The sequence below is a fragment of the Podarcis melisellensis genome (genome assembly GCF_964234715.1).
Source record: "Podarcis melisellensis genome assembly, chromosome: 1".
In the NCBI taxonomy this organism is placed as follows: domain Eukaryota; kingdom Metazoa; phylum Chordata; class Lepidosauria; order Squamata; family Lacertidae; genus Podarcis; species Podarcis melisellensis.
Genome location: NC_138528.1, coordinates 89,160,148 through 89,184,757, shown reverse-complemented (window position 1 = coordinate 89,184,757; position 24,610 = coordinate 89,160,148). Strand labels below are relative to the sequence as shown.

The 24,610-nt window shown below is 47.2% G+C and overlaps 1 protein-coding gene across 1 annotated transcript in view; it reads right to left on the bottom strand.

Moving 5' to 3' along the window:
• The window catches only part of INHBB (inhibin subunit beta B), a gene marked incomplete at its 3' end in the record, with an annotated part of 9,449 nt that extends 1,640 nt beyond the window's left edge, over window positions 1-7,809 (bottom strand). Inside the window, exons 1-2 of the mRNA XM_081916068.1 lie at window positions 5,950-7,809; window positions 5-670 (exon numbers count right to left, since the gene is read on the bottom strand). Coding sequence (XP_081772194.1) covers window positions 5-670; window positions 5,950-6,364 — 1,081 coding nt within the window. The 5' untranslated portion in view covers window positions 6,365-7,809. The remainder of the gene's footprint in view (window positions 1-4; window positions 671-5,949) is intronic.
• Window positions 7,810-24,610: the final 16,801 nt, after the last annotated feature.

The following is a 24,610-nucleotide window of genomic DNA, read 5'->3' as shown; positions in this document are numbered from 1 at the left end:
ATGCAACAGGAGTTCACAGTGCCTGGGTTCAGCCCTCGCATGCGGTACTGATTCACCACTGCGGTGTGAAAAGAGGAAGCTGAGCCCGGGACACCAGCCAAATAGGCCGGGCAGCTCCCTTCACAGTAATTCCCATTGTAACCATGTGGCGCTATGATCCAGTCATTCCATCCAATGAGTCTAAAGTCAATGAAAAACTGTTGCCTGCAACATAAATTGGTCCTGCCATCACACTCCAGGCCTCTTTTCCGGATTCTGTGCTTGTTGTCAGCCAAGCGGGCTTGCACCACTAAAAAAGGCCGGTGAGACTCGTCCCCGGGGTCCACATAAATTGGCAGCACTGAATACTCTTCGCAGCCTTCGCACTGAACATCCAAGTTCAGTCTTCTTTCCCCTTTCTCAAACAGAGCCTGGATTGGTTCTGTCATGGGAAATGTGTGCCAGCCACTTCTTTTGAGATCAACTTTCTTTTCAACCACATTCCACTTGCTGCTAGTGTCCGGGTCTTGGAAATACACTTTGACTCTTACTTTCCGCCGGCTGCCTTTCTCCAAGACATATGGAAGCAGCTTCAAGTAAAGCCACAGGTTGGCTTGAACCACAAACAAGTTCCGATTCCCTTCGTTGGAAATGAAGAAATAGAGGCGCACTCGAGAGGAAGCCAGGTCATCTAAGATGCAAGGGGGAAGAAATGCCGTTAAGTTCAAATAGGTGTGCTGCTTTGCTTTGTTTTTAAAGGAAATATCTGCAGCAAATTACTAAATGCCAAAAAAGGTAATAATAATGTAAATAAATAAAATGACCAAAGGTAAATAGATAAGTGTAAATTGCAAAGTGAGCTTGGCGGCTGAGTCAGTATTTATAAACCCATTGCTAAGTGAGTTCCCAGAGAGAAACTAATCAGGCTATAGGTGAAAAAAATACCAGATCCTTAGAAATCAGCAATTAAGGTCAGAGAGATTGAGAGCCATGAAAGGAAACCTGTGAGCACCTGGATAAGTGCTAATTAGTGGCGTGTTTTTTTAAGTGTTGGCCTGGCAAAGGCAGACTTCATGTATAATTTTCCCAGAAAGCACAGGTTGCTAACAATCAGAGAACATTTTGCAGAGAAAGGATTTGGTTACAATTTAGATGTGCTGTAATCTCACCCAGCAGCCCCATGATCCTTGGGAAATACAGGCTCTTAACTAGTCCAGTTAACTAAGGCCACCTTCTTAGGTAAAGGTAAAGGGACCCCTGACCATTAGGTCCAGTTCTGGCCGACTCTGGGGTTGCGGCACTCATCTCGCTTTATGGGCCGAGGGAGCTGGCGTACAGCTTCCGGGTCATGTGGCCAGCATGACTAAGCCGCTTCTGGCAAACCAGAGCAGCGCACGGAAATGCCGTTTACCTTCCTGCCGGAGCGGTACCTATTTATCTACTTGCACTTTGACATGCTTTCGAACTGCTAGGTTGGCAGGAGCAGGGACTGAGCAACAGGAGCTCACCCTGTTGCAGGGATTCAAACCGCCAACCTTCTGATTGGCAAGTCCTAGGCTCTGTGGTTTAACCCACAGCGCCACCCGCGTCCCACTAGGCCACCTTCTTACTGAAGTATAAATCAGTGTCTATCTGGACTGCCCCGTACTGAACTGCAGGTGGAGACATGCTATACCGTACAAACATACTTCATGAACATACATAACTAGGTGTCAGGGGACAGGTTCTAGGCACCCACCACCAGCTAGCAGCAGCCAGAGAGTTGACATGCAATGCCATCCATGGACTAGCAGGCAAATGGGTGTTGCCTGAGGGAAGATGGAGGCTATTGGTGCAGTGCCCCATTCAACTAATGGGTCAGCCTCTACTGCTCTTGGAAAAGTTAATGGTGTGTGTGTGTGTTTACCACAGGTACCAAGCGTACACCCCAAGCATAATGACTTATTACAAATCCCACTAATATTGCTCAGTGAGCTAAGCAATGCTGACTTGTGCCCAGTATCTCTTCATGGAAGAAATAGCTCAGTCAGTAGAGCATGAGACTCTTAATCTCAGGGTTGTGGGTTCAAGCCCCACATGGGGTGAAATATTCCTCCATTGCAAGGAGTTGGACTAGATGACACTCATGGTCCCTGCCAACTCTACAATTCTACGAGTCTATGAAAAGCCAAAGCTACAGCATTTGGTTGCTACCTTCTCATTTGTACTTCTATTTTTTATAATATGAACAACAAATGGGAGGAGCTGTCAAACATGTCACTGACATCTCTTAACCTAAACCTTTCTGACCCCTGTGGTTATAATCCTATGCACACTTACCTAGGAAAGTGCCATTGAACTCAGCAGGACTGATTTCTAAATAGGCATGCACAGGATTGGTCCAATCATGGCTTCACCTAATATTCTTCATTCAATTCCATTTCATCCAGTATACCAGAAATAGAAACCTCAGCACTGCCATTGTCATCTAGAACTACTGAATCCTTGTTACAGTGCCATTTAAATCTGGTCCAAAAGGGATGGCACAATTAGCTGGGTGGTTGAGCTTTGTGTACAGAAGATCTCAGGTCCAATCCTCAGCATCTCCAGGTGGGGCTGGGAATGTCCCCTGCATGAAGCTCTAGACAACCACTGCCAGTATCAACAATAGTGAGTTAAATGAACCAATAGTCTGACTCCGTATAAGGCAGCTTCAGCTGCTCCTAATCATGGAGTTCTTGTGATCTTCTCATAGTACTTTATCATTTCAAATGAGCGTGTATTCTTATCATGTGCTTTCTGGGACCCCGGCAGAAAGAACACCTTGTATACCATATGAATTATTGTATGTGTCTCAGCGCCACACCACTGGGCATCCTACACCCTATAGCAGGGATAGGGAACTAGTGACCTTTCAGGTGTTGTTAGACTCTAACTCCCATCTTCTTGGACTCCTGGCCATGCTGGCTGGAGCAGCTGGGAGTTGGAGCTGAACAGCCTCTGGAAAGCCACCTCCCTTGTCCTCTAGGCATCCAAAACATAGCTCTTGACCTGCATGCAGCTTGGAAACTTATAAATATAGTAAGCAAGTAATGGACAAGCAAAACACACAAGCCAAGTATTTTTGATGGTGATAAAGAGAAAGTAATAAATGAAGTGAAAGAGGGAGAAAGAGAAAGAGAACTAATGGGTTTAATAGAGCCATCCACCGTCCACCTATCTATTCTTGCAGCACGTCTCTTCATCCATTCAGCTATCCTCTCCCCTGAACCTGCAGCTCTTACAGCGGTTTTTGGACTTTCTACCTTAATGGAACCTTTCCCATGTCACGTGGTCTGCTGAAAAGATTCCTGGCTATCTGCCATAGATTCCTAGCACGTGGAAATGAATTTAGGGGCACATGCCTTGCAAAAACTCAGCCCATGTGGGCACAGTTAGGGATGGGGAATCAGTGACCCTCCTGATGCTGTTTGATACCAACTCTCATCAGATGGGTCATAAAGGATAGAACTTCTGGACCAACTAAGCTTTCCCAGCCCAGCCCTAGACAAACTGAGAATGTAGCTTTAAACACTGTGGCTGCATTCTGTGAGGAATGAAAGCTTGTTCACCACTGCTGAACTTCACTGATAATCCCCTAATAAGCTTCCAATGAACCCTCAAGTTATACTGTAAAACAGTTCAAAAATGACAATCTGTTGTATGCATTGGTGGAGAAGCTTAGAGGTAGACAGAGAGAAACTAAAGCATTCTGGTAGACTAGCTAACAAGCTGTAGTACCTAACTGAAGAAGCATACATTAAAAAGAAAATCTACACTTCTGTAGTTAGGGATACCAAAGGAGATATGGTATAGGGTAGGTTACTGAGCAAGAGCATCTTGCTCAAGTTGATAGGATGAGTGGATAAAGAAGATGGAGAGCAGATACTTATGGCATTTTAGATAGATGAGTGAAAATCAGCCTGAGAGTGATGAAATGACTGTTTCAGAACCAAACTTAGATTGACTAAACCAGGAATGGTGGATGGATGGAGGCAATGCTATAAAGACTAGATTACCATTAAAGAACCATGGAGAGGCATAGTACCAAAAGAAGCAAAATGGATGTTACAAGAAACTGAGATTAAGTTGAACAGATATTGTTGATGAGTGGGTCCCATGTGGCAATTATAGTGCATGGGCAAATACAACAGGGGTGACTGTATACAGTGGATTTGTGGGAAATAAATAAATTAATAGGCTGGTTCAGTACCAAACTATTCATGGTTTGAAAGTGTGTGTGAATGGATGAGTATGGAATAAGGAAATAGAAAACAATAAAGAGGTATGTGATAGGTTTAAGGATAGAGGGGTGCATATAAAACTCAACATCATATATAGTGGGATGGATGGGATCACCAAGTGGGTACTGTATGCAAGATCATAAGATTTAGAATACATGGAGAGTGTAGGTCAACAAAGGGGATTAGATGACATGGGTTGGACAGGTATGTGCAGCAGAGGAAGGAAGAGAAGAATATACCTGAGGTTAAATGAGATGCGGAAGGAGGTGACTGAATGAGTGGGATGTTAGTAGAAAGGTAAATAGGTGGGTGTACTGAACAGGCATATAAAATGATGCCTATGTGTGACAGGTACCTGACTGGTATTGAAAGTGAGCATAGGAGATGAATCCATGGGTGAGTTAGAGGATGGATGGATGCAAAAAGGTATGAGGATAGATTACTGGATGAAGAGAAGAAGTCACACAATGTTAGGGATGGAAGGGTAACTATCCCGTAGGACACTGGAAAATGGAGCATGTGGATAAGGAACAGATAAGGAGGCGGATAAGAAGAGATGGGTGGCATGAGAGATAGTGAATGGGTCATGGGAAGGATATACCCATGTGAGTATAGGAGAGGTGCCTGAGAGTACCCTGTATGGATGTATAAGTCTGGGGAAGGGAAGGCTCTTCTTAGATGGATGGGTGAATGAGCTGGCACAGTAGATGTGCTGGAATAAGGACCAGTAAAGTGAAGGAGAGCACAGAGTGTAGCCGCTAATGCAGATGAATAAACAAGGTAAGTGAGAGGGATGCGCCCCTGGTCTAGAAGGGTGCTGTACATGTCAAAGAGACAATGACTTGATCTGCATGACAAGCTAACAAATGAAGGGATGAAGGCAAGAATGAGATTTACATAAAAACCAGTGAGGCAGGAATCCGGCCTGCAGGGCAAATAAATTAATGGGGTGCTAGTGAGCTAACAAAGCAGAGACATCACCTTGTCAACAAAGGTCCATATAGTTAAAGCTATGGTTTTCCCAGTAGTGATGTATGGAAGTGAGAGCTGGACCATAAAGAAAGCTGATCGCAGAAGAATTGATGCTTTTGAATTATGGTGCTGGAGGAGACTCTTGAGAGTCCCATGGACTGCAAGAAGATCAAACCTATCCATTCTGAAGGAAATCAGCCCTGAGTGCTCACTGGAAGGACAGATCCTGAAGAGAAGACTCCCTGGAAAAGACCCTGATGCTGGGAAAGATTGAGGGCACAAGGAGAAGGGGACGACAGAGGACGAGATGGTTGGACGGTGTTCTTGAAGCCACCAACATGAGTTTGGCCAGGCTGCGGGAGGCAGTGGAGGACAGGAGTGCCTGGCATGCTCTGGTCCATGGGGTCATGAAGAATTGGACACGACTAAACAACAAGTGAGCTAACATAAAGTAATCGGCAAAAGAACGAAAACAGATAGGACAGGATAGATTGGGCGGGTAGACAGTGCTGGATTGGACAAACTGCGTCCAAAACAGAAACGTTTAACTTCAAGGTTGCAAGGTGCGGGGCGGGGGCATGTGCCTGGGTGGGAGGCCGAGAAGGGTTTCTGGAGGTCAAGAAACTGCTGGAGGTGGGAGACTGGATGCTTAGGGCATACAGGCCGAGGAGGGGAGGTGATGGGCGCGGAGGGCAAAGAGGTCAAAGCGGGCTAGGTCGACGCGCGGGCGGCCCACCTGTCTCGGCGAAGCTGATGATCTCGGAGAGCTGCTCGTGCGCCGCGGGGCCGCCGCTGGCCTGGCCGTCCAGGCTGGGGATCTCGACGCGGCCGTCGTCGCGCACCTTCCCGGCGTGCAGCTTGCGCAGCGCCGTGACCATGGCCGCCTTGGGCACGGCGTGGGTGATGTTGGGCCGCTCTCGCATCTGCAGGCGGCTCAGGATGTGCCGCTTGACGGCCTCCAGGAAATCGCCGTCCACGGCCCCGCGCTCCTCGGGAGGCCTCCGGAAGCCGCACGAGGTGCAAGTGTCCTGCTGCGGGGCGGCTCCGGGAGGGGTCGGCGAGGCACCGGCGCCCAGCACCAGCCAGCAGGCGGCCAGCAGCAGGAGCAGCAGCAGCGCGGCCAGGGCCCCCCTCCGAGCCGCCCCGTCCATGCCGAGCTCCAGGCAGGTCCGGCGCGGCGATCCGAGCCGGCGAGCGCCCGAGAGGGATGCGCGGCGCTCAAGGGGGCGCTATGTTGGGGAGGACAGGGGGAGGCCGGCGAGCCGGATCCGGGCGTCCCCCTCGGCTGGCCAGCCAGCGAGCAGGTCGGCGGGAGGCAAGGCGGCAAGTTGGGAGCCGGTCCGCCGAGAGCGGCAGGGCGGGGGGCGGGCGGAGAGGGTGCGATCCCGGAGAGCCCGAGTCCCCCGGCGGCCTCCCAGCGGTCAGTTGCCAGCGGGCATCTCCGAAGCCGACAGCTCCTGCTTCATGGTTTCAGTTTGTTCGCCTCCAGCTCGCGCAGAGTCCAGCCAAAAAGGAAAAAGAGGGGTGGGGGGAGTGCGGACACCGGGGGTGGGTGGGGAGGAGGGCGATCTTTTTTAGTCCAGAGTCATCGGAAGGCCAGAGGGGAGGGGGGAGGGGTGGCGCGGAGGATCAACTGGGCAGCTTGAGAGAGTCAATCCAATTTATCGCGGCGAGCTGGGCGCACTCCCGGCAGCGGTGCCTCCCTCTGTCCCTTTGCCACAAGGCTGGGGGGCGGGTAGAAGGGGAAGCCAGCCAACTCTCGTCCGCGCGAAGCGAGCGGTCCCTCGTTGCGCTCCGCGGCTGCGTCTCCTTCGGCGCGGGTAGCGCGCGCCCTGCCTAGCTCGCTCGCTCTCCCTTCTGCGCCCGCCGCCGCAGCCTCGGTTCGCCCGCCTCTGGCAAAGCGAAGTTAACCTGAAAGCCAAGAGCGGGCAGCGCGCAGGAGGAGGAGGAGGGGAGGGGAAGGCGGCGGCGCGCGCGGGGGGGGGACGACACTCAGTCGGATCCACAAAGGCGGGTACTCCCTCTCCCCCACACTTTCCCCTCTTTTGCGGGAGGGGGGTCAAGTTGGGGCTCCAGCCCAGCCGATGGGGGCCCTTTCTGGAGATCCCGCGATCATGCAGCTGTCCACATTAAATCAGTTAAATAAAAAAACATACAAGTAGTAATAGTAGTAGTAGTAGTGTTTAAAGCCCCGGAAGAAAGCGGGCAAGAAAAGCTCCAGAAGCGACTGGAAATCGAAGTCAGCAGGTCCTGCTTCAAAGTAGCCGTCCGTTCAGGCTTTCCTTCGCATTCAGCAAATCCCGCCCTTCTTGTTATTTGGCACTGGGCTTCTCGTGAGTAAAAAGGCAGACCCACCGCGCTGCCTTCCTGCCGCGGTTGATCTTTGCCTGTGCCTTCTTGTGTTTTATTCTCTCTCTCTCTCTCCAGCTCCTGAACCTGACGTTCCGCCTCCGATCGCCAAGTGGAAGGTCTCGGTTGGAGAAGCGCCTTGTTCTTCCTCGCTTATCTGCCTCTAATCTCCTGGCGACAGGTTTAACCCCCCCCCCTTTCTTTCTTTCTTTCTTTCTTTCTTTCTTTCTTTCTTTCTTTCTTTCTTTCTCTTTTCTTTTCTTTTCTTTTCTTTTCTTTTCTTTCTTTCTTTTTGACCTGCCAAATCACAACATTGGGCCACTTTTCTACAGAAACTTTTATACAGAAGTTAAAACCACGTGGGATCTCCAACCTATAACAGACTAGGCGCCACAGGCTCTGCACTGTCGAGATTAAGCATTTTCGCCTGCAGGCTTCTGCAGCAGCAACTTCCTGATGTGGAAATATTAACTATGCTTGTTCCTTTAACTACGCCCCCACCCACCCCGCGACAGCCATTCAATACTGAGAGGGAGAGAAGGATATTACGTGGAACACTCATTTGTCCAACACTCATTGCCAGCGAAAAGGAGGAATCCGGATAAAGTTAGCAGCAGCGCAATTAAACTAATTAGCCGGTGAATGGCGCGGTGGTTGAGAGCATGAGTTGCGATGTCTCTGGCTGAAACTCCAGCTCAGTCGAAGCGAGGTGGTCTCGGGGAAGCCGCATTCGCCCTCCCCTTTCAGGGCCCTCTCTGTGCGATATGGGGAATGGCAACAGCACTAGCCTACCTTGCAGGGCTGTTAGAATCACAGAATCATATAATTGTGGAGTTGCAAGGGACCCTAAGGGTCAGCTAGTCCAAGAAATCTCAACACGCGATTCCCCGTCCAGTTTGAAACCATGCCGGACGCTGCTTAGCTTTGCAAATGTGCTAGCAGTTTTATTGCTCCGATCGCTGAGCTAATGTGGCTAAAACGTGGAAGAGGTCCGTGGCACTTTCAGAACCTAAAGCAGTTTCTTATGGTATACAAGCCCCCTGGTCTGTGGGCCATGCTGCCTTGGGCTTATTGCAGACGTAGTCCAGAAACATCTGGAGGGGATCATCCGGCTGCCCCCTGAGTTTTTCAGGACTGGGACCTCTCTCTAGGAGCGCTGCTTTTGTCTGTTTTGGAGCATGTTTGGCAAAAGCATACTGATAAGTGCAGTTCCAGCCGAAGTAAAGTATGTTCAGTATGATGTTTCGGTCTATGGACCCGTGTGTCGGCGGGCATGCTATCAATGGTTACGTGGAGACTGAGACCTAGGTGCAACTCCCATTGCAGCGGGGTGCGGGGGCTGGCAGCTTGGGTGGCCTGGAGCACGTCACTCCGCCTTGTTCCCCATATGTCAAAATAGAAATAACAGTCCCCTACCCTTCTTGACTGGAGATGAGCATTACAAGTCTGGAAAGCTCATCGCCAGTGTCCGAAGAAGGCCTCGCCCATGAGTTGCACGCAGGTGCGCAGAGGCTGCCTGTATGTAGGAAGTGCAACAAGGCGCAACTGCACGTGGGTGGATGCGCTCAGCATGAGATCTATATATACCGCCTCTTTCTATGGGAAAATAGCAGGGTGGGAATTAATCCTCCGCTACTCGGAGGTCTGGCACTGGGCAAAGGGGTCGCCAAGCTTTGTTTTTCCCTGCAGAGGACCGTTTTTTCTGGTTGCTTTTGCTCACAGAATTGACCTCGAGAATAATGTCCCTACCTATCCAGATGCAACGAGAAAGCGTGGGGAGGAACCACTGCTAGGCTCCTAAAAGTGGAGAGGAAGACTGGAGAAAGGGAGGAGAAGAGAAAGAGAAGGCGAGGGGCGCGCCTTTTCTGCTTGTTGATATTCTGGGGACATTCTCGCTTCGGTCGCCGCTGCCTCTTGAGCCGCTCCTCTCTCCTCGGGGAAATCCCTGGCTTTTCTCAACTCTCCGCCGTGCTTCCCCCACCTCCTTGGAACCCAGCGCCGGTCCTTTTCTCCCCCTATCTAATGCGGAGGGCGAAGGGGTTGGCCTGCTTGTGCACCCCACCCCCAGCCTGGCACCGCCTCAGCGCGCTGGGCTGTGCAGCCTTGTGCGTCCCTTTGGCTTGCCTAGCGGAATCCTTAATGGCCAGCCTCAAGCTCCGAGGGGGCGGCCGAGAAACTCAGGGAACGGGGGGGAGAGGAGGAGCGGCGCTGCGCTTGCACCTGGCACTGCCAGTGGGAATCTTGCCCTTAGCTCGGGCGACAGCGAGCCAAAAGAAACGAACACCCACCCAGCGAGCGCACGAAGCCAAAACGCACAAAACACCGCACAAAGGCGAGCGCTCCCCGAAGGCGAAGAGAGAGCGCTGGCCAGAAACGAACACGCACACGCACACACGGTGCAACGTCACATCCTCAGCACGCTTTCCCCTCCAGTTTACTTTCCCCGACAGGGCTTCTCTCACCAAGTCCTTCCCGGCAAAGCAGCATTTACGAGCCACAATAATAACAAAAAGAGCGCACAGCCTAAACACAACATCAGCCCAATTGCACGCACAGGCTCCCCCTCCCCTGCAGTATGCAAAACCTGATCGGTTGGCAACTTTGTGGCTAGTAGAATGGTTGGCATCTGTCTCTCTAGGGGAGTGAAATTGGGTGGCTGATATTATAATCGCCACATTTAGCACCGGGGGGCATAGCCGGGGGAGGGGCAGGGAGCAGCTGCCCCCCCATCAATACAAATTAATACAAACCTGAGGTTCTGCCCCCCCCCCCACAAAAATCCTGGCTACGCTCATGCCGGAGGAAGCTACCTGTAACTAACCACGCACGTGAGTTAAACCAAAGTGCTGGAACTTTTACGGTCGTTCTTTATCATTCGGCTCCGTCCATGCGCCTTTCAGAAATGCTCCCACCATTGTGATTTAAAGCAGACATGGCACGGAGTCCTATATGGGTCAACGCAGAAGTACGGGCCCACTGAGCGCAATGGGGCTTTCTCCCGGGTTCAGTGCCTAGGGAAAGAGCCTTGCAGAGCAATCCCATAGCTCGTTTACTCAGAATCAAGCCCCACTGAGTTCGAGGGGACTTACTTCCAAGTAAATATGCCTGGGATTGTCTCGAGGCTTTCAGCTGATCCGGAGTCAGGCAGCGCTCGCGTGGCTATTTCATTTTGCCGCTTGGATCTGTTTGGCGCGCGCTCCGGTTCTCAGCATCACCAGCAGCGCCTCCCTCGGACAGGCCGCCACAGAACACAACGCGCCAGGAAGGACGCACAGGCAGGATGACACCGAAGAAATACCACACACTCTCTCTCTCTCCTCACACGCACATACACACGTTGCCCATAACTCAAAGGGCATTCCCGGGACAGGCTTGGCGGGGAGGGGCACATATTGCGTCACAGACAGAGCTGCGATCACACCTGCTAAGTAAGAGAGGCAGGGGAGACAGTTTGCCAAGGCTCTGCGCTTGTAGAAGCAGCAGTTTGCTCACCTGCTGTTGTGGGCAGGGCAGGCGCCTTTTCCCTTTGGGGCTCAAGCCTCGGCCCGGGTGGGGTGATTGCTTTACAAAGCAGGTGAAAGCGACGCTGCCGGGCACAGGCAGGCGAGCGATCGTCTTCGCGATACCACGGTGGCGGCGGCGGCGGCGGCAGGCAGCCTCTGGCATGGAAACTTTAGGCAAAGGGCTCCGCCTGTCGCTTACAGCTGGAAATGGGCCAGCTGTCTGAATGCGCCTTTTCTCCCTCTCCTTCTGGGGCAGTTTTATGTTAGCATCGGCGCCGCGTCAAGGCGTGTGATGGCAAACAGATATGTTAATGATAAAGTTGCACGCGCGTGAACACACGTGCGCTCATTGTGCAATCTAATAACCCTCTGGATTGCGTCGCCAAGGTGGTGCTCTCCCGACTACAACTCCCATGAGCTGCAACCAATATGGCCAATGTGTCTGGGATGGTGGCAGCTGGAGTGCAACATCTGGAGAGATGTTGGCTACTCCTGATGCAAAGGCAGCCCAGTGCCATTTCCATCGCTCTCCCATGCTTTTCTGTGTCTTTTACTTCAGCCTGTTTATCCTGAAGAAGCACCACTTAGGGGTTTTAAAAGTCCCACAGACTTACTCCTAAAAGTGCTCTCAGACAGCAACCTGCATTAGGAAACTTCTTGCAATGCATATTATTATTATTATTATTGACTTTCTTCAGAGCAAAGTGTAAGGAAGATGAAGAGGTGAAACTGGGTCTTCCCAGCCTCCTTCATGGTCATGGTGCCAGAGGTGCCACCTGCATGAGGTAATTGGGTCAAGTGCTATGACCCTCCTAGCAGAAATCTGGGTTAATCTCCAATCTCCAGATCAGATTTCTACTCACTTGACAGAAACAGATTAAATCACATCTGATCAGAAGCTTCTTAAGACTATCTTCCAGCCCACAGCAACATTTCAGCAGACCGCCCCTCGTCGCCCCTCCTCACCTTGAAAGCTCAGCACTCTCTTGCTACCCTCTGGCAGACGTTGAGGTTTGGGGTCTGAAACTGCAAGAAAGAAACAGATGAAAAATATAAACACTATTGGGTGTACAGTGGTACCTCGGGTTACATACGCTTCAGGTTACAGACTCCGCTAACCCAGAAATAGTGCTTCAGGTTAAGAACTTTGCTTCAGGATGAGAACAGAAATTGTGCTCCAGCGGTGTGGTGGCAGCAGGAGGCCCCATTAGCTAAAGTGGTGCTTCAGGTTAAGAACAGTTTCAGGTTAAGTACGGACCTCCAGAACGAATTAAGTACTTAACCCGAGGTACCACTGTATACACCAAAGGCATTTTTATAGGGGTTAGAGGCATAACCAATGAAGCCCTGTTCGCTGGCATCTTCCTAGAACCTCCAGGCTTGCTTATTCCCTGGCCAGGAGCCAACAATTTTGTCATGAAAGGGCATAAAAGGTGAGGAATCGTTGCATAACGGCTTGAGTGTACAGGTAAGATGAATAAAGGAGCATAGGAAACTGCCTTGTACCTGGTCAATCACTCCATCTAGCTCTGTATTGTCCAGACCACACTGACTCTCCAGGGCCTCTCTCAATCTTACATGGGGATGCCAGGGATTGAACCTGCAACCTTCTGCATGCAAAGCAGATGCTTATACCACTGGGCTACAACCCTTCCCCTTCAAATATATGTGCTAGTGTTGTATTACTTCTTATTGGCCAGGGCGGGATACTGTATACATACATTTCCTTACTCATTGACAAATAAAAGGGCTACATATTTACTTTTTTAAAAGAAAGCTGAACATTCTACCACAAAAGTGGAGACAAGGCTCCCAAACCTTTAATAGCTGTAGCTTGTCATGCTGAGTTTCCCTCTTTTGCAAGATGCCTGCCCTCTTGTGCATATAGCTGGCCTTGTTCCCTATACCTAGGAAACAAGGACTACACAGTCCCTTTGGGACTATGGGTCTACTAATCCCCCACCTGCTCAGCAGAGAGAAGTCACTACAGAACCAGTGTATGTTAGCTGGATATATGTTGTCATCATTGTGTCCTCTTGCACCAGTTTCAGACACAGCAGTAAGTTATGGTTTAGGTAAAAAGGTAAAGGACCCCTGGACGGTTAAGTCCAGTCAAAGGCAACTATGGTGTGCTGCGATCATCTCGCTTTCAGGCTGAGGGAGCCAGCGTTTGTCCACAGACAGCCTTCCGGGACATGTGGCCAGCATGACTAAACCGCTTCTGGAGCAATGGAACACAGTGATGTACACCAGAGCACACAGAAACGCCGTTTACCTTCCCACCACAGTGGTACCTATTTATCTACTTGCACTGGCATGCTTTTGAACTACTAGGTAGGCAGAAGCTGGGACAGAGCAACAGGAGCTCACCCCGTTGTGCGGATTCGAACCACCAACGTGAGGAGATTGGAAAGTTTCGCTTCAGCTTTAAAACTTATCTGAGTTCCTTGTTACATCTGAACTTGGAGAAACTCTGGCCAGTTTAAACAATCAACTTAAACAATCATTAAACAATCGGTGAATCAGGATCAAACCATGGTTTGTTCTCTTGGCTTGTTCACTAAGCCTAGCCTAACCAGAGTTCACATGTAATAAGGAACTTAAAAGCTGAGGCCAGTGTTTCTGAACTCTTCTTTGTAGTTACAGCAGAGGAGAAATAATAAATGCATGAGGCCAAGGTCTATATAAGTAGTGTAGTTTAGTGGTGTTGAAACTGGTCCATTGCTTGGTAGAGCTTGATACTCTTAATCTCAGGGTTGGAGGCCCTCGTTGAGCAAAAGATTCCTTTATTGCAGGGGGTTGGACTAGATGACCCTGGTCGTCCCTTCCAACTTTACCATTTTGTGACTTCCTATATAACTTCCATTCCTTGCTGTGCTGCACACAGAGGTAAAAGTTCCAGATCCTTCGCAGCATGATGCCATCCCACACTCAAGCCAGATTAGCCAAATTCTTTGGTCGTCAATATATTTACTTGGAAAAACAAACTAATGCACACCATGTTAATGGATAGTGCCCCCTGCCCAGTGTGTGCACAGGTTCAGTGCTTGTAACAAACAAGATGATCCACTGATTGCAAGCAGGCAGAAACCATGGGCACAAAAAAAGAGAGATATTGCTCTAAGGAGGAACTTCTATGTACACTCTCTTAGGCATAAAGAATTCAGTGGCTTACCGCTGAGTAAACATGCTTAGGCTTGCACTGTGCATCACATTTATTTCAATGGAATCACAATGGAAACAAATACCTGTTTAGGACTGGTTGAAACAGGGCAGCGGTAGTCAGGTTTACCATGCAAGACTCAAAATATATTATCGTAAGAAGATTTTCCCCTCCTGAAACCTGCCAACTTCTCATTTTCCTCTAACATCAGCATACATTGCACCTGATTTGTCAGGAACAAATGAGGGGAAGGTGGCTGCCTTGCTGTGCTGCTGTTACATATTGATACACTTAGGAAATTATCACTTCTGCTGCAGGTTCTAATATCATTCAATATGATTTCATTTTCTAGACTAGTTGAGGACTTGCCATCTTCACCCCCACCCATTTTTTTTCCTTTTGACGCCCCATTTGCAAGTATTAACAGCTTCTGCAGATACACATCTGTAATCTAATTTACAGCTCATATAGCAAATACAAAAGCTGGCATGTTTATATCCCAACATGAAAATCCAAATAAATCAATGTCATGATACTTTTTTACACATTGATCAGATGGATGAGTCACTGTGGTTGAAAGTGACCAGTAGGCTCAGGTTTTGGTTTTAATATTGTGTACTCTTGAAATCTAACTTGAGTCTTCAAGTTACTAGGGTATGGGATGGCTTTAAGAAGTGGCAGAGAGTAGGTGGGGGGGCAGCTGCGATGGCACCTTGGGGATCGTGCTGCCAGGGGCAGCGTGCTCCCCCCACACTCCTCTTCCTCCGCCATGGCTTTAAGCCTATCCACACTCATTTCAGAGTAATCCTTATGGAACTCTGGAAGATTTACCTCTGAATTATGGTCTGTGTTTATGAACAAGATTCTGGTCCTGTATTTATGTGAGAGCACTTAATAATATTATCCAGGGGACTCTGGAATTTTTGTCCTTTAAAATTCATCTCTGGGAGATGAGCTGCTCTTCTTTGCCTCCAAAATCCAAGTTAGAATCACCGAATCATACCGTTGAAAGGTATCCCCAAGGGTCATCTAGTCCAACCCCCTGCAGTAGGAATCTCTACTAAACCATCCATGACAGATGGCCATTCAACCTCTGCTTTAAAACCTCCATTGAAGGAGAATCCACCACCTTCCAAAAGGGAGTCTGTTTCACAGTAGAAGGTTCTTAAGTTGCTTTCTTGCTTTAAATTCATTCTCTCAGACATGGAGACTGACCTGGGTTAGGGATAGGAAAAGACGAACCTGATGTTTAGTCCTCCACATTTCTGCATCTGTTTGCGTGTCTCTCTCTCTCTCTCTCTCTCTCTCTCTCTCTCTCTCTCTCTCTCTCTCTCTCTCTCTCTTTATTAGTCCTCATGAAAATTTGTCAGCATTTTGGTACATAGTTCTCCTAATACAGACATTTTGTCTGTAGTTGTGCCCAACACACACACATTTTTGCTAGAAATTCCCACTCTATAATGCATGTTTATATTTCATTTTCACCAATATTTGCATTTTTATGCAGCCTTTATCCAATACTGTATATGCATCTATGCGTTTTTGCATGAATTATTTGGGGAGAGAACTGCATTAAAAATTCAAAAAACTACAAACTTTGAAGAATTGGACAGGTTCACATCAAAATGCAGCCCAAACCAAATTTCTCTCCCATCTTTAGTTAGGTAACAACTAGATTGCATGTTCCTTCTTCCCAGCATACCTTGGTGCAATGTGAAACCTGCATAGCACCTAACAGAGCCTCATTTGAACTTCTGCTACTTCCTCCCCGTTCCATCTTGGAACCATGACCAGATGCAGCTCCCATGACTTTGCCATTTGCTGCCTTTCCCCCCTCCCAGTCCTTGCTTTGCCTACCATCTAGCCCAGGGGTCTGCAACCCGCGGCTCCGGAGCCGCATGTGGCTCTTTTACACCTTTGCTGCGGCTCCAGGGCGGATACTAGCGAGGGGAGGAGGCGCATTGTGCGCCCCAACACTCCCCACTGTGGCGGGCGCTGTACTGGCTGTGACGTCACATGGGGGTGGTGTGTGCGTTAGTCACGCACCGTCCCGACGTCACCTTCCCGCCAGCCCGCTACATTGTAAGGGGCATGTACGCTGGTCACTGCATTGAAAGGGGGCATGTACACTGGTCACTGTTTTGAAGGGGAGTGAAGAACACACACACAAAAAAGGTAACTTGTTAATTTAACATTTATTTCTATGAGGAGGAGTAATTCTGAGGGGTCAAGCAAAGAAATAATAAAAAAGTGACAAAAAAGTTATTTTTATAATGGCGAGTTTTGCGGCTCCCAGTTTTTTTTTCTTCAGAAACGGGTCCAAGTGGCTCTTTTTGTCTTAAAGGTTGCAGACCCCTGATCTAGCCGGCGGTAGAGCAACAGATATGTCCAATAAGCTACATTCCAGTCATGCAAAAACCAGAGGTTTCTTCTCTCTCTCTCCATCCAGCAAGTTAGAGACATTGTCACAGTTCAAGGACACAATCCAGCCAAGCAAGAGCACACAATGAGAATGTGGAGCAGGTAGGTGGTAGGTGTAGCCTGGGGGGAGTTCCAAGGACCAGTCAGAGAAGACCCCTGGTCCTGAGGTTCCCTCAGCCTGATGAAGAGTTATGGAGAACTCAAAAGCTTTCACACTATTTTGTGGTATTTTGAGTGGCCCAAGGATGGATCTTGATATGGCTACAGAATTGAAAATAGCTGGTTCTTCTTCCTGCTTTTCTGAATCATCTGTGGAAGATTTGCACCTTCGTATGTAGCAAGCCCCCTATCCACAGACAATGCTGTTGAGTAAAACAGCAAGTTTACGAGTAATCAAGTGGCAGTGTGTCCTCAGAATACCAGCTACTGGGATTCACAAGTGGGGAGAGCGCTGTTGCACTCAGGTTCTGGTTGTGGTGGGTTTCCCAGAGGCATCTGGTTGGCCACTGTGAGAACAGGATGCTAGACTAGATGGGCCATTCAGCAAGGCTCTTCTTATGGTCTCTCTTCACCTTGTTCTTGAGTCTAGATCGGGAATCTGAGTGCAATACAGTGGTACTTTGGGTTACAAACTTAATTCGTTCTGGAGGTCTGTTCTTATCCCAAAACCGTTCTTCACCTGAGGCGCACTTTTGCTAGTGGGGCCTCCCACTGCTGCTGCGCCGCTGGCACACAATTTCCGTTCTCATCCTGGGGCAAAGTTTGTAACCTGAGGTACTACTACCGGGTTAGTGGAATTTGTAACCCAAGGTGTTTGTAACCCGAGGTACCACTGCACCCTTAGGGTTCATACTTTCTTATTAACTTGGCCAAGGAGGAAATTGAGAAGAAGTTGATAGGCATCTACGGCCATAAAATCATGGAGAGGATGGAAAAGCAAACATAAGCAATTAAATAAATTAGACACATTATTAACAGTGTTAGATTTTTTTGCACATCTTTTTCCTGTTGGAGCACATGATTTACACATTCATCAAATTATGTTGCCAGAGGGCAGGGTGTCTATAATATCTCTAGATACAGGAAGTGTTTGCTTATATCATTGGAGCAAGCCAAGAAGGAACACTAGCAGTGCTCCTGTGAAAAAAGAAATAGGTTCTTTCTAAAAGGACTGGAATTCTAGTTCTGTCTTTGCTAAAAAATATCCTGGGCCACCTTGGTCAGTCTGATGACTGGGGAAGGGGACATTTCATCTCCATCAGGATGTTGGACTGAGAGTTCAAACTTCTCTGCATCTGTTCTTTTTCTTTTTGCCACTGCCACCACAGTTTGTGGCCTGCAACAGGGGAGATAAAATTGCTTGTTCCCTGATCCACCACCAGAGCTAGAAGCTAGTCACTCCTGGCACACCATTTAGATATACAGTGGCACCTCTGGTTAAGAACTTAATTCGTTCTGAAGGTCCATTCTTAACCTGAAACTGTTCTTAACCTGAAGCACCACTTTAGCTAATGGGGCCTTCCGCTGCTGCCACAAAATTTCTGTTCTCATCCTGAAGCAAAGTTCTTAACCCGAGGTACTGTTTCTGGGTTAGCAGAGTCTGTTACCTGAAGCGTCTGTAACCCGAGGTACCACTGTAACTGTCAAGACAACCTACTGATATTATCATTGTGTTCAGACATATACATGTAGCTCATGAGTTTTAACAGCACGATCCAGTGCATGTCTACTCCCATTGACCGCCATAAGACCTTTTCTCACGTAAGGGTAACAGGATCACAGCCTCAGATGCATGGATGTCTTACAATAAAAAAATGTTGATTGGAAACAGAATAAGGAGATTTGGTACACATCTGTAGGATGCAGTGCAAACAGGGTTATGAAAAATGATTTCTTAATTAGGTCATAGCAGAAACTTGTTTATGTGAACTAGTTTTCTCTAGATTACCAGAAGTGGAATTTCAACAGATGACCTGATGCTTCCATTACATCCCATTGTAGCTCCTCACAGGTTGTCATTCAGCATTAAGCAACAAGGCCAAGAGGCAATTCAAACAAATATACAGCAAAAATTAAATAAATCTGAGGAATTCTGGAGCCTGCTATAGCAGAGGTGGATATATTCTGATTAGAATAAACGTGTAAAAATAAACTGAATGTTAATTTTCTTAATAGGTCTTTGTGTATATTAACATATTACAAATAAATGGTTAAATACTGAGACCCCCAAGATGATAATAAGTAAGACCAGATCCCACCCCTGTTATGCTTTCCATAAGAACATAGGAAGTTGCTTTACACTGAATCAGACTCATCTAGCTCAATACTGCCAACACTGACTGACAGCATCTCTCCAGGGTTTCAGGCAGAGGACACTCCCAAGCTTAAGGGGAGATGGTGATGACTGGACCTGGGGCCTTTTTCATGCAAGCTTGTCCCCTGCCTCTGAGCTTCCACCACACACACTCACATTCACACTCTCCTGCAGATCTCAAACAATATTCTCCATTAATCTGGAAAGGAATTATTCTCAGATTCCCCACCCCCAAAAAGGCAAAGATTATGGAACCCTTCACGCATACACATTTTCTAATTTGGCAGCAGCACCCAATTCTCCCAGGTATGAAATGGCCCAACTTGGACTTCTGAAATGTGAAAGTGCCCTTTAAAAAGAAGACTAATTTCAAGCCTCCTCTGAATTTTCAACACTTTCCCTCAGGGCAAAATCTCCTGCATATGCACAGAAGCCGAACTATTAGCAGGATGATTTCTTTGCACTCTTGGTGTTTCCTCTCTCCTCGCCTCCTCCCCAACACCCTTTCACTTTCCTAGGTTGCTCACTGTGCTATACTAATCTGCGAAAGTATGGATTTTTCCCCCTTCTTCGCACATGCGATCTCAAGCTGCCTGGTGTTCAGTTTATTCAGGGTCATGCTTGCCTGATTCATTAAATGCAGACTGAAACGCTAAAAGACTTAAAAAAATTAAATCGGAAATAGAGAAAGATCAGATTCGTGACCAATGGGGAAATGTATTTATAGTTAATTAGGGAAGCATGCTTCAAGAGAAGGTGGAAATGTGTTGCTGCAATGAATGACAATCAAAGGACTTTGAGGGAAGGGAAATGGTCAATGTCTGGACAGATGTCTCCTGAAGGTTCACATTTCAGCTTCAGGGATTTCTTACACTGGAAGGCAAGTGCTTGAAGGCTTCTTCCCCGATTATAGGTGTGATTTCAGATGTGCTATAAAAAACATTTATCTCCCCATATTTTAGAGCAGGGATGGGGGACCTGTGACCTTCCTGATGCTGCTGCACTACAATTCCCATCATCCATGGCCATCTGCTTTGCTGGCTGGGGATATTGGAACTAACAACATCTGAAGGGCACCAGATTTTCTTTACTGTAAAAGTTGGGAATATGCAAATAGGCCCGGTCCCATGCCACCCTGCCAGATAAAGGCTCCCAGGTTAACCTCCCTGCTCAGCGAGTTTATAAGAGCTGATGCTTCTAACCAAAGGCTCAGGAGTGTGAGAGGCAATTTGGAAGCCAATTCTGAAAAGACCTTCTAGCCTGGTGTGAAGCAGGAACCCAGACTGATTAGAGCAAAATTTGCTGAACATGGCCATGAAGGTAATACGATGCCTTTGATACCTATCCCACTGAGGAGGTCCAGGAGGATACTGTGGTTGATTGTATCAAAAGCCACTGAGAGATCTAGCAGAAGTAACAGGGCTGCACACTCCCTGCCTCTTTCACAATATAGGTCAGCCACCAGGTTGAGTTGTAAAAATGAGTCAGAACCAAGATTGTAGTGGATCCAGATAATCACTCTTATCCAGGAATACACACTCCACAACCACCCTCTCTCCCACCTTTGCCAAGAAAAGGCAGTTAGTTACTGGTCTGTAGTTACTACACTCCACTGGGCCCAGGCTGGACTTCTTAAGAAGTGGGTGCACCACTGTGTGTTTAAGTTGGCACTGATAGAAGCCATAGTTCAGGATATCCAGAGGGCACCAAGTTGGCAAAGGCTGTTCTATCCTTACTTTCTTTCAAACCAGGTCCCAGTGTCTCAGTGACTACCCTGTAAGTATCACCAAAGTCAGCACAAACATTTGAACTTCACCAGTTAACTTCCATCACAAAGTTTTTACTTTATCATCATAAATTTTTGGCTGATATATTGAGCCACTTCTCATTTCATGTTTTGTTTTATTTTATCCAAAATTGCTAGCAGCAAGTTTCATTACTGACATTCCAATACTACTACCTCATGGAAGATAGGTTATTAATAAAGTGGCTCGAAATATGATTTATTCATCCAATGTTCCCGCAGATGAGAGATTTATTAGTATACATGGCGAGTTCAAACCTTAATTGCAGATGGCATGCAGTTGGGTCTGCCATTCATTCCTCAACACCTAAGATACCTCAACACATTCCACACCCTCTTGGATCCCCTTCTTCATGAGCGGGGGAATCTTCAAAGAACTTTTTTTTTAAAAGAGTAGGTATTAATTTTATAATAATCAAAATGGCTGATGGTTGCTCTCAATCAGTAATTTGCAGCCGATACTCAATGGATGGGTTAATACTGGATATCCTCTGTGCAGAAGGTGGTTTTTTTTAAGTTCACTGATTCTTCTTTGGTATTCAACTTTGTTATTGCAAATGGATTTGATTCTGAGAACCAAGCTGTAGATATTGCTTTTCTGTATGTGTTTGAGATGGCAGGATTTCCAATTTAGGTAGCTGTGGGCATCAGTGGATTTCTTATAGAGGTCAGTGGCTATTTTGCTGTTCTCAGTGGTGAGGAGGACATCAAGAAAAAGGGTGTGTATATTATCAGTGAGCCTAAGCATTGCCTAGCATCAGTGGATGAAGCCCTTCTGAGCATCCCCTCCTCAGCGTTTTAGAACTGCCACCTTGGAAACAGCATCATTTCGTTTTTACCAGAACAGCTGATGGAAACAGAAGCTGAAATGTTCTGCCACATAAATAAAGCAACAACAATTCTGTTTTGTTAATCACAGCAACACGTACAGTATATTTTATTTTTGTGTTTAACTGAATCCTAAAAGCAATTCAGAGCAAGATTCTGTAAAGTGCTGTTTGCTGTTTTAATACACAAAGTGCTTTTTATGGTAAAAATAATGAAAATGTTGGGGGGTGCCAAGACAAAATGGCTGCCATAGGCAGCAAAAAAAGAGGTGCAGGTACCCCATACCATTGAGTATTGTCACAAAAAAGCTAGTATTACTGTATTAGAGTAGAATGGGAAAATCTAACATCAGAAAATTAAAAAAGAAAAAGTCCTATTGTTTGCAGAATTACAGAAGAAATGACACAGGACAGTGAGTGAAATCCATCATCTCCTGCACACCACTTTCCCATGAGCGTTCAACCAGGTGCATACAGGTTGCACTGCATCAGCCATTACCTTTTATGGGAAGTCCATATGCTACTCATAAAAAGAAATTCAGTCATCTTCTAACTTGTGCCTAGAGGTGCACACAGGGGCTATTTGTGTCCTGTGCAGGAATAACTTGTATGTTTGACCCTTGAGAAGAACAGAGCTGCTGGAACTACACACATGGGAGACACACCTAGGCCTCACAAAGCAGACAGTGGTCTGTATATATGTATTGCACTTGTTCATGTGTCCAGTCAAAAACAGGTAGGAAACATGCGACACACTGGGTATTCTTCCCACTCACAGAATGAACAAGCCCATCTGAAGCATTAGTTCCATTCATTGGGAGAGATTTTCACACGTGGTCTATTCCACTGAAATTGGACAAAATCAAAAGGCCTTCATTTTAAGTGGCTCCTGCAGCACATTTGGATGCAACTACAAGTATCTCTGTGTTGATTTATTTGCCTCGGAGTGAAAGTAGTGGGGCTGGCATTGGAAAAGGAATCACTGAAACCACCAAAACTGGCTTCTTCAGAGACGTTTTGCCAAAATGTAAATGCTGCAGGGTTTATATACGCTTCCAGTTAAAACAAAAGTGCAGTCATTAGCTAGCATTGATGTTAAAAAATGAACTGTGCTGAAATGTGAAGTCTCTTGTTTACCTTGGAGAAGCATGGGTGCTAAATGACTGCCAAGTGTTCCGAATTTATATATCTCATGATAAGCACAAGCAAAAATAGGCACGATTTGTGGCATGTATGCTCACTTTGGCAAAATAACAAGACTGCATCTCATCAAGTGGCAGGCTTAGAGCAGCAGTCGCCAACCTTTGGGGGTCAGTGGGCACATTTGGAATTTTGAGAAAGTGCTGTGGGTGCCTGTCACAAAATGGCTGCCATGGTGCGACATAAAATGAAATGGCTGCCACGGGGACATGTTAGAGAGGCTGAGCCAGTGCAGACTGGTACTGAGCAGGAAGAGTGAATCGGCTCTCATACAATGTGAACTTTTGAGCCGTTATTTACTGAGGATACATTCAAACCTCATGGAAATTATATTACTTCTCCTGATGATAATGCTTGTGCTTCTGTCCCATTTTCTAATGTTCCTTTCACACTGTGGTACTAACTGTGTTGTGGAACGGTGGGTTTTTGACTGATATACTAGTGTATCATGCTAAATTTAATTGACACCAGTGGGCGTGTTGTAACACAACAACATGAGACTCTTAATCTCGGGGTTGTGGGTTCAAACCCCACGTTGGGTAAAAGATTTCTGCATTGCAAGGGGTTAGATTAGATGACCCCCATGGTCCCTTCCAACACTACAATTTTATGATTCTATTAAACATCAATGGACAACGTTGCTACTCGCCCATGCTTCTGGGCTGCAAACTGATTCTTTCTGGAATTAGATAACATAGAAATGGGTGCTAAACATACACTGTATACCAATAGTTTTCCAGAAGTGGCATTTGCAGTTAGGGAACATCAGGGGAATTGAATGAAGTGCTGTTCAAATGCAGCCAGACCTTTCAGAGGAGCCATAGGAGATACTCTGAACCAAGGCCAGTCCATAATGTGATCTAGAGCAGGGGTCAGCAACCTTTTTCAGCTGTGGGCCGGACTATATTTTGAAAAAAATAAATAAAAATGAACAAATTCTTGTGCCCCACAAATAACCCAGAGATGCATTTTTAATAAAAGGACACATTCTACTCATGTAAAAACATGCTGATTCCCGGACCGCCCGTGGGCCGGATTGAGAAGGTGATTGGGCCGCATCTGGCCCCTGGGCCTTAGGTTGCCTACCCCTGATCTGGAGAAACTTTTCCTCCTGCCCACCTTTCATTTTTATTTCGTCACAACATGTAATACCTATGGCCATCCACGTTATTTTAGAACCCCAGGATGATAATCTCACAAATACCCTGGTTGCTCCCTAGCAGTAAAACTACAATAATAGTAAATGAAACAATTGCCAATCTGTTACCCTTTCACAGCACCCATGATAGGGCCAGCCCTTCTTTGAGCTACACTGTATATGGTTTATATGTACTTATCACATTTGGGGCCTGCAACAAAATGTTGCAGTGAATAGTGCTCCTGTTTAGGGCTGCAGTCAACCAGTCACAGGATCATAGAGTTGGTAGGAACCACGAGGGTCATCTAGTCCAGCTCCCTAAAATGCAGGAATCTTTTGGCTCAACATGATGCTCAAACCCATGAGCCCGAGATTAAAAGTCTCTTGCTCTACTGACTGAACTATTTGGGTATCTTATCATCATCCTGGATATTCAGAGTTATATTTATGGGAGGGCAAACAGGGCACTTGCCTGTGATGGGAAATTTGAGGCAGCGGGGCCTCTGTTGATGGGGTTTGTTAGGCGAATCCCATCCACTTTGAGCAGGCACCGGGTGTAAAATAGTAAGACTGCAGACTCCTACTAAGTTTAGCAGCTTCTCATTTTCTATAATGCAGAGTCAAGCATGCACATCTGGTCAGCCTTTGACAACAATTTCATTTGCAAAACCAAGTGTT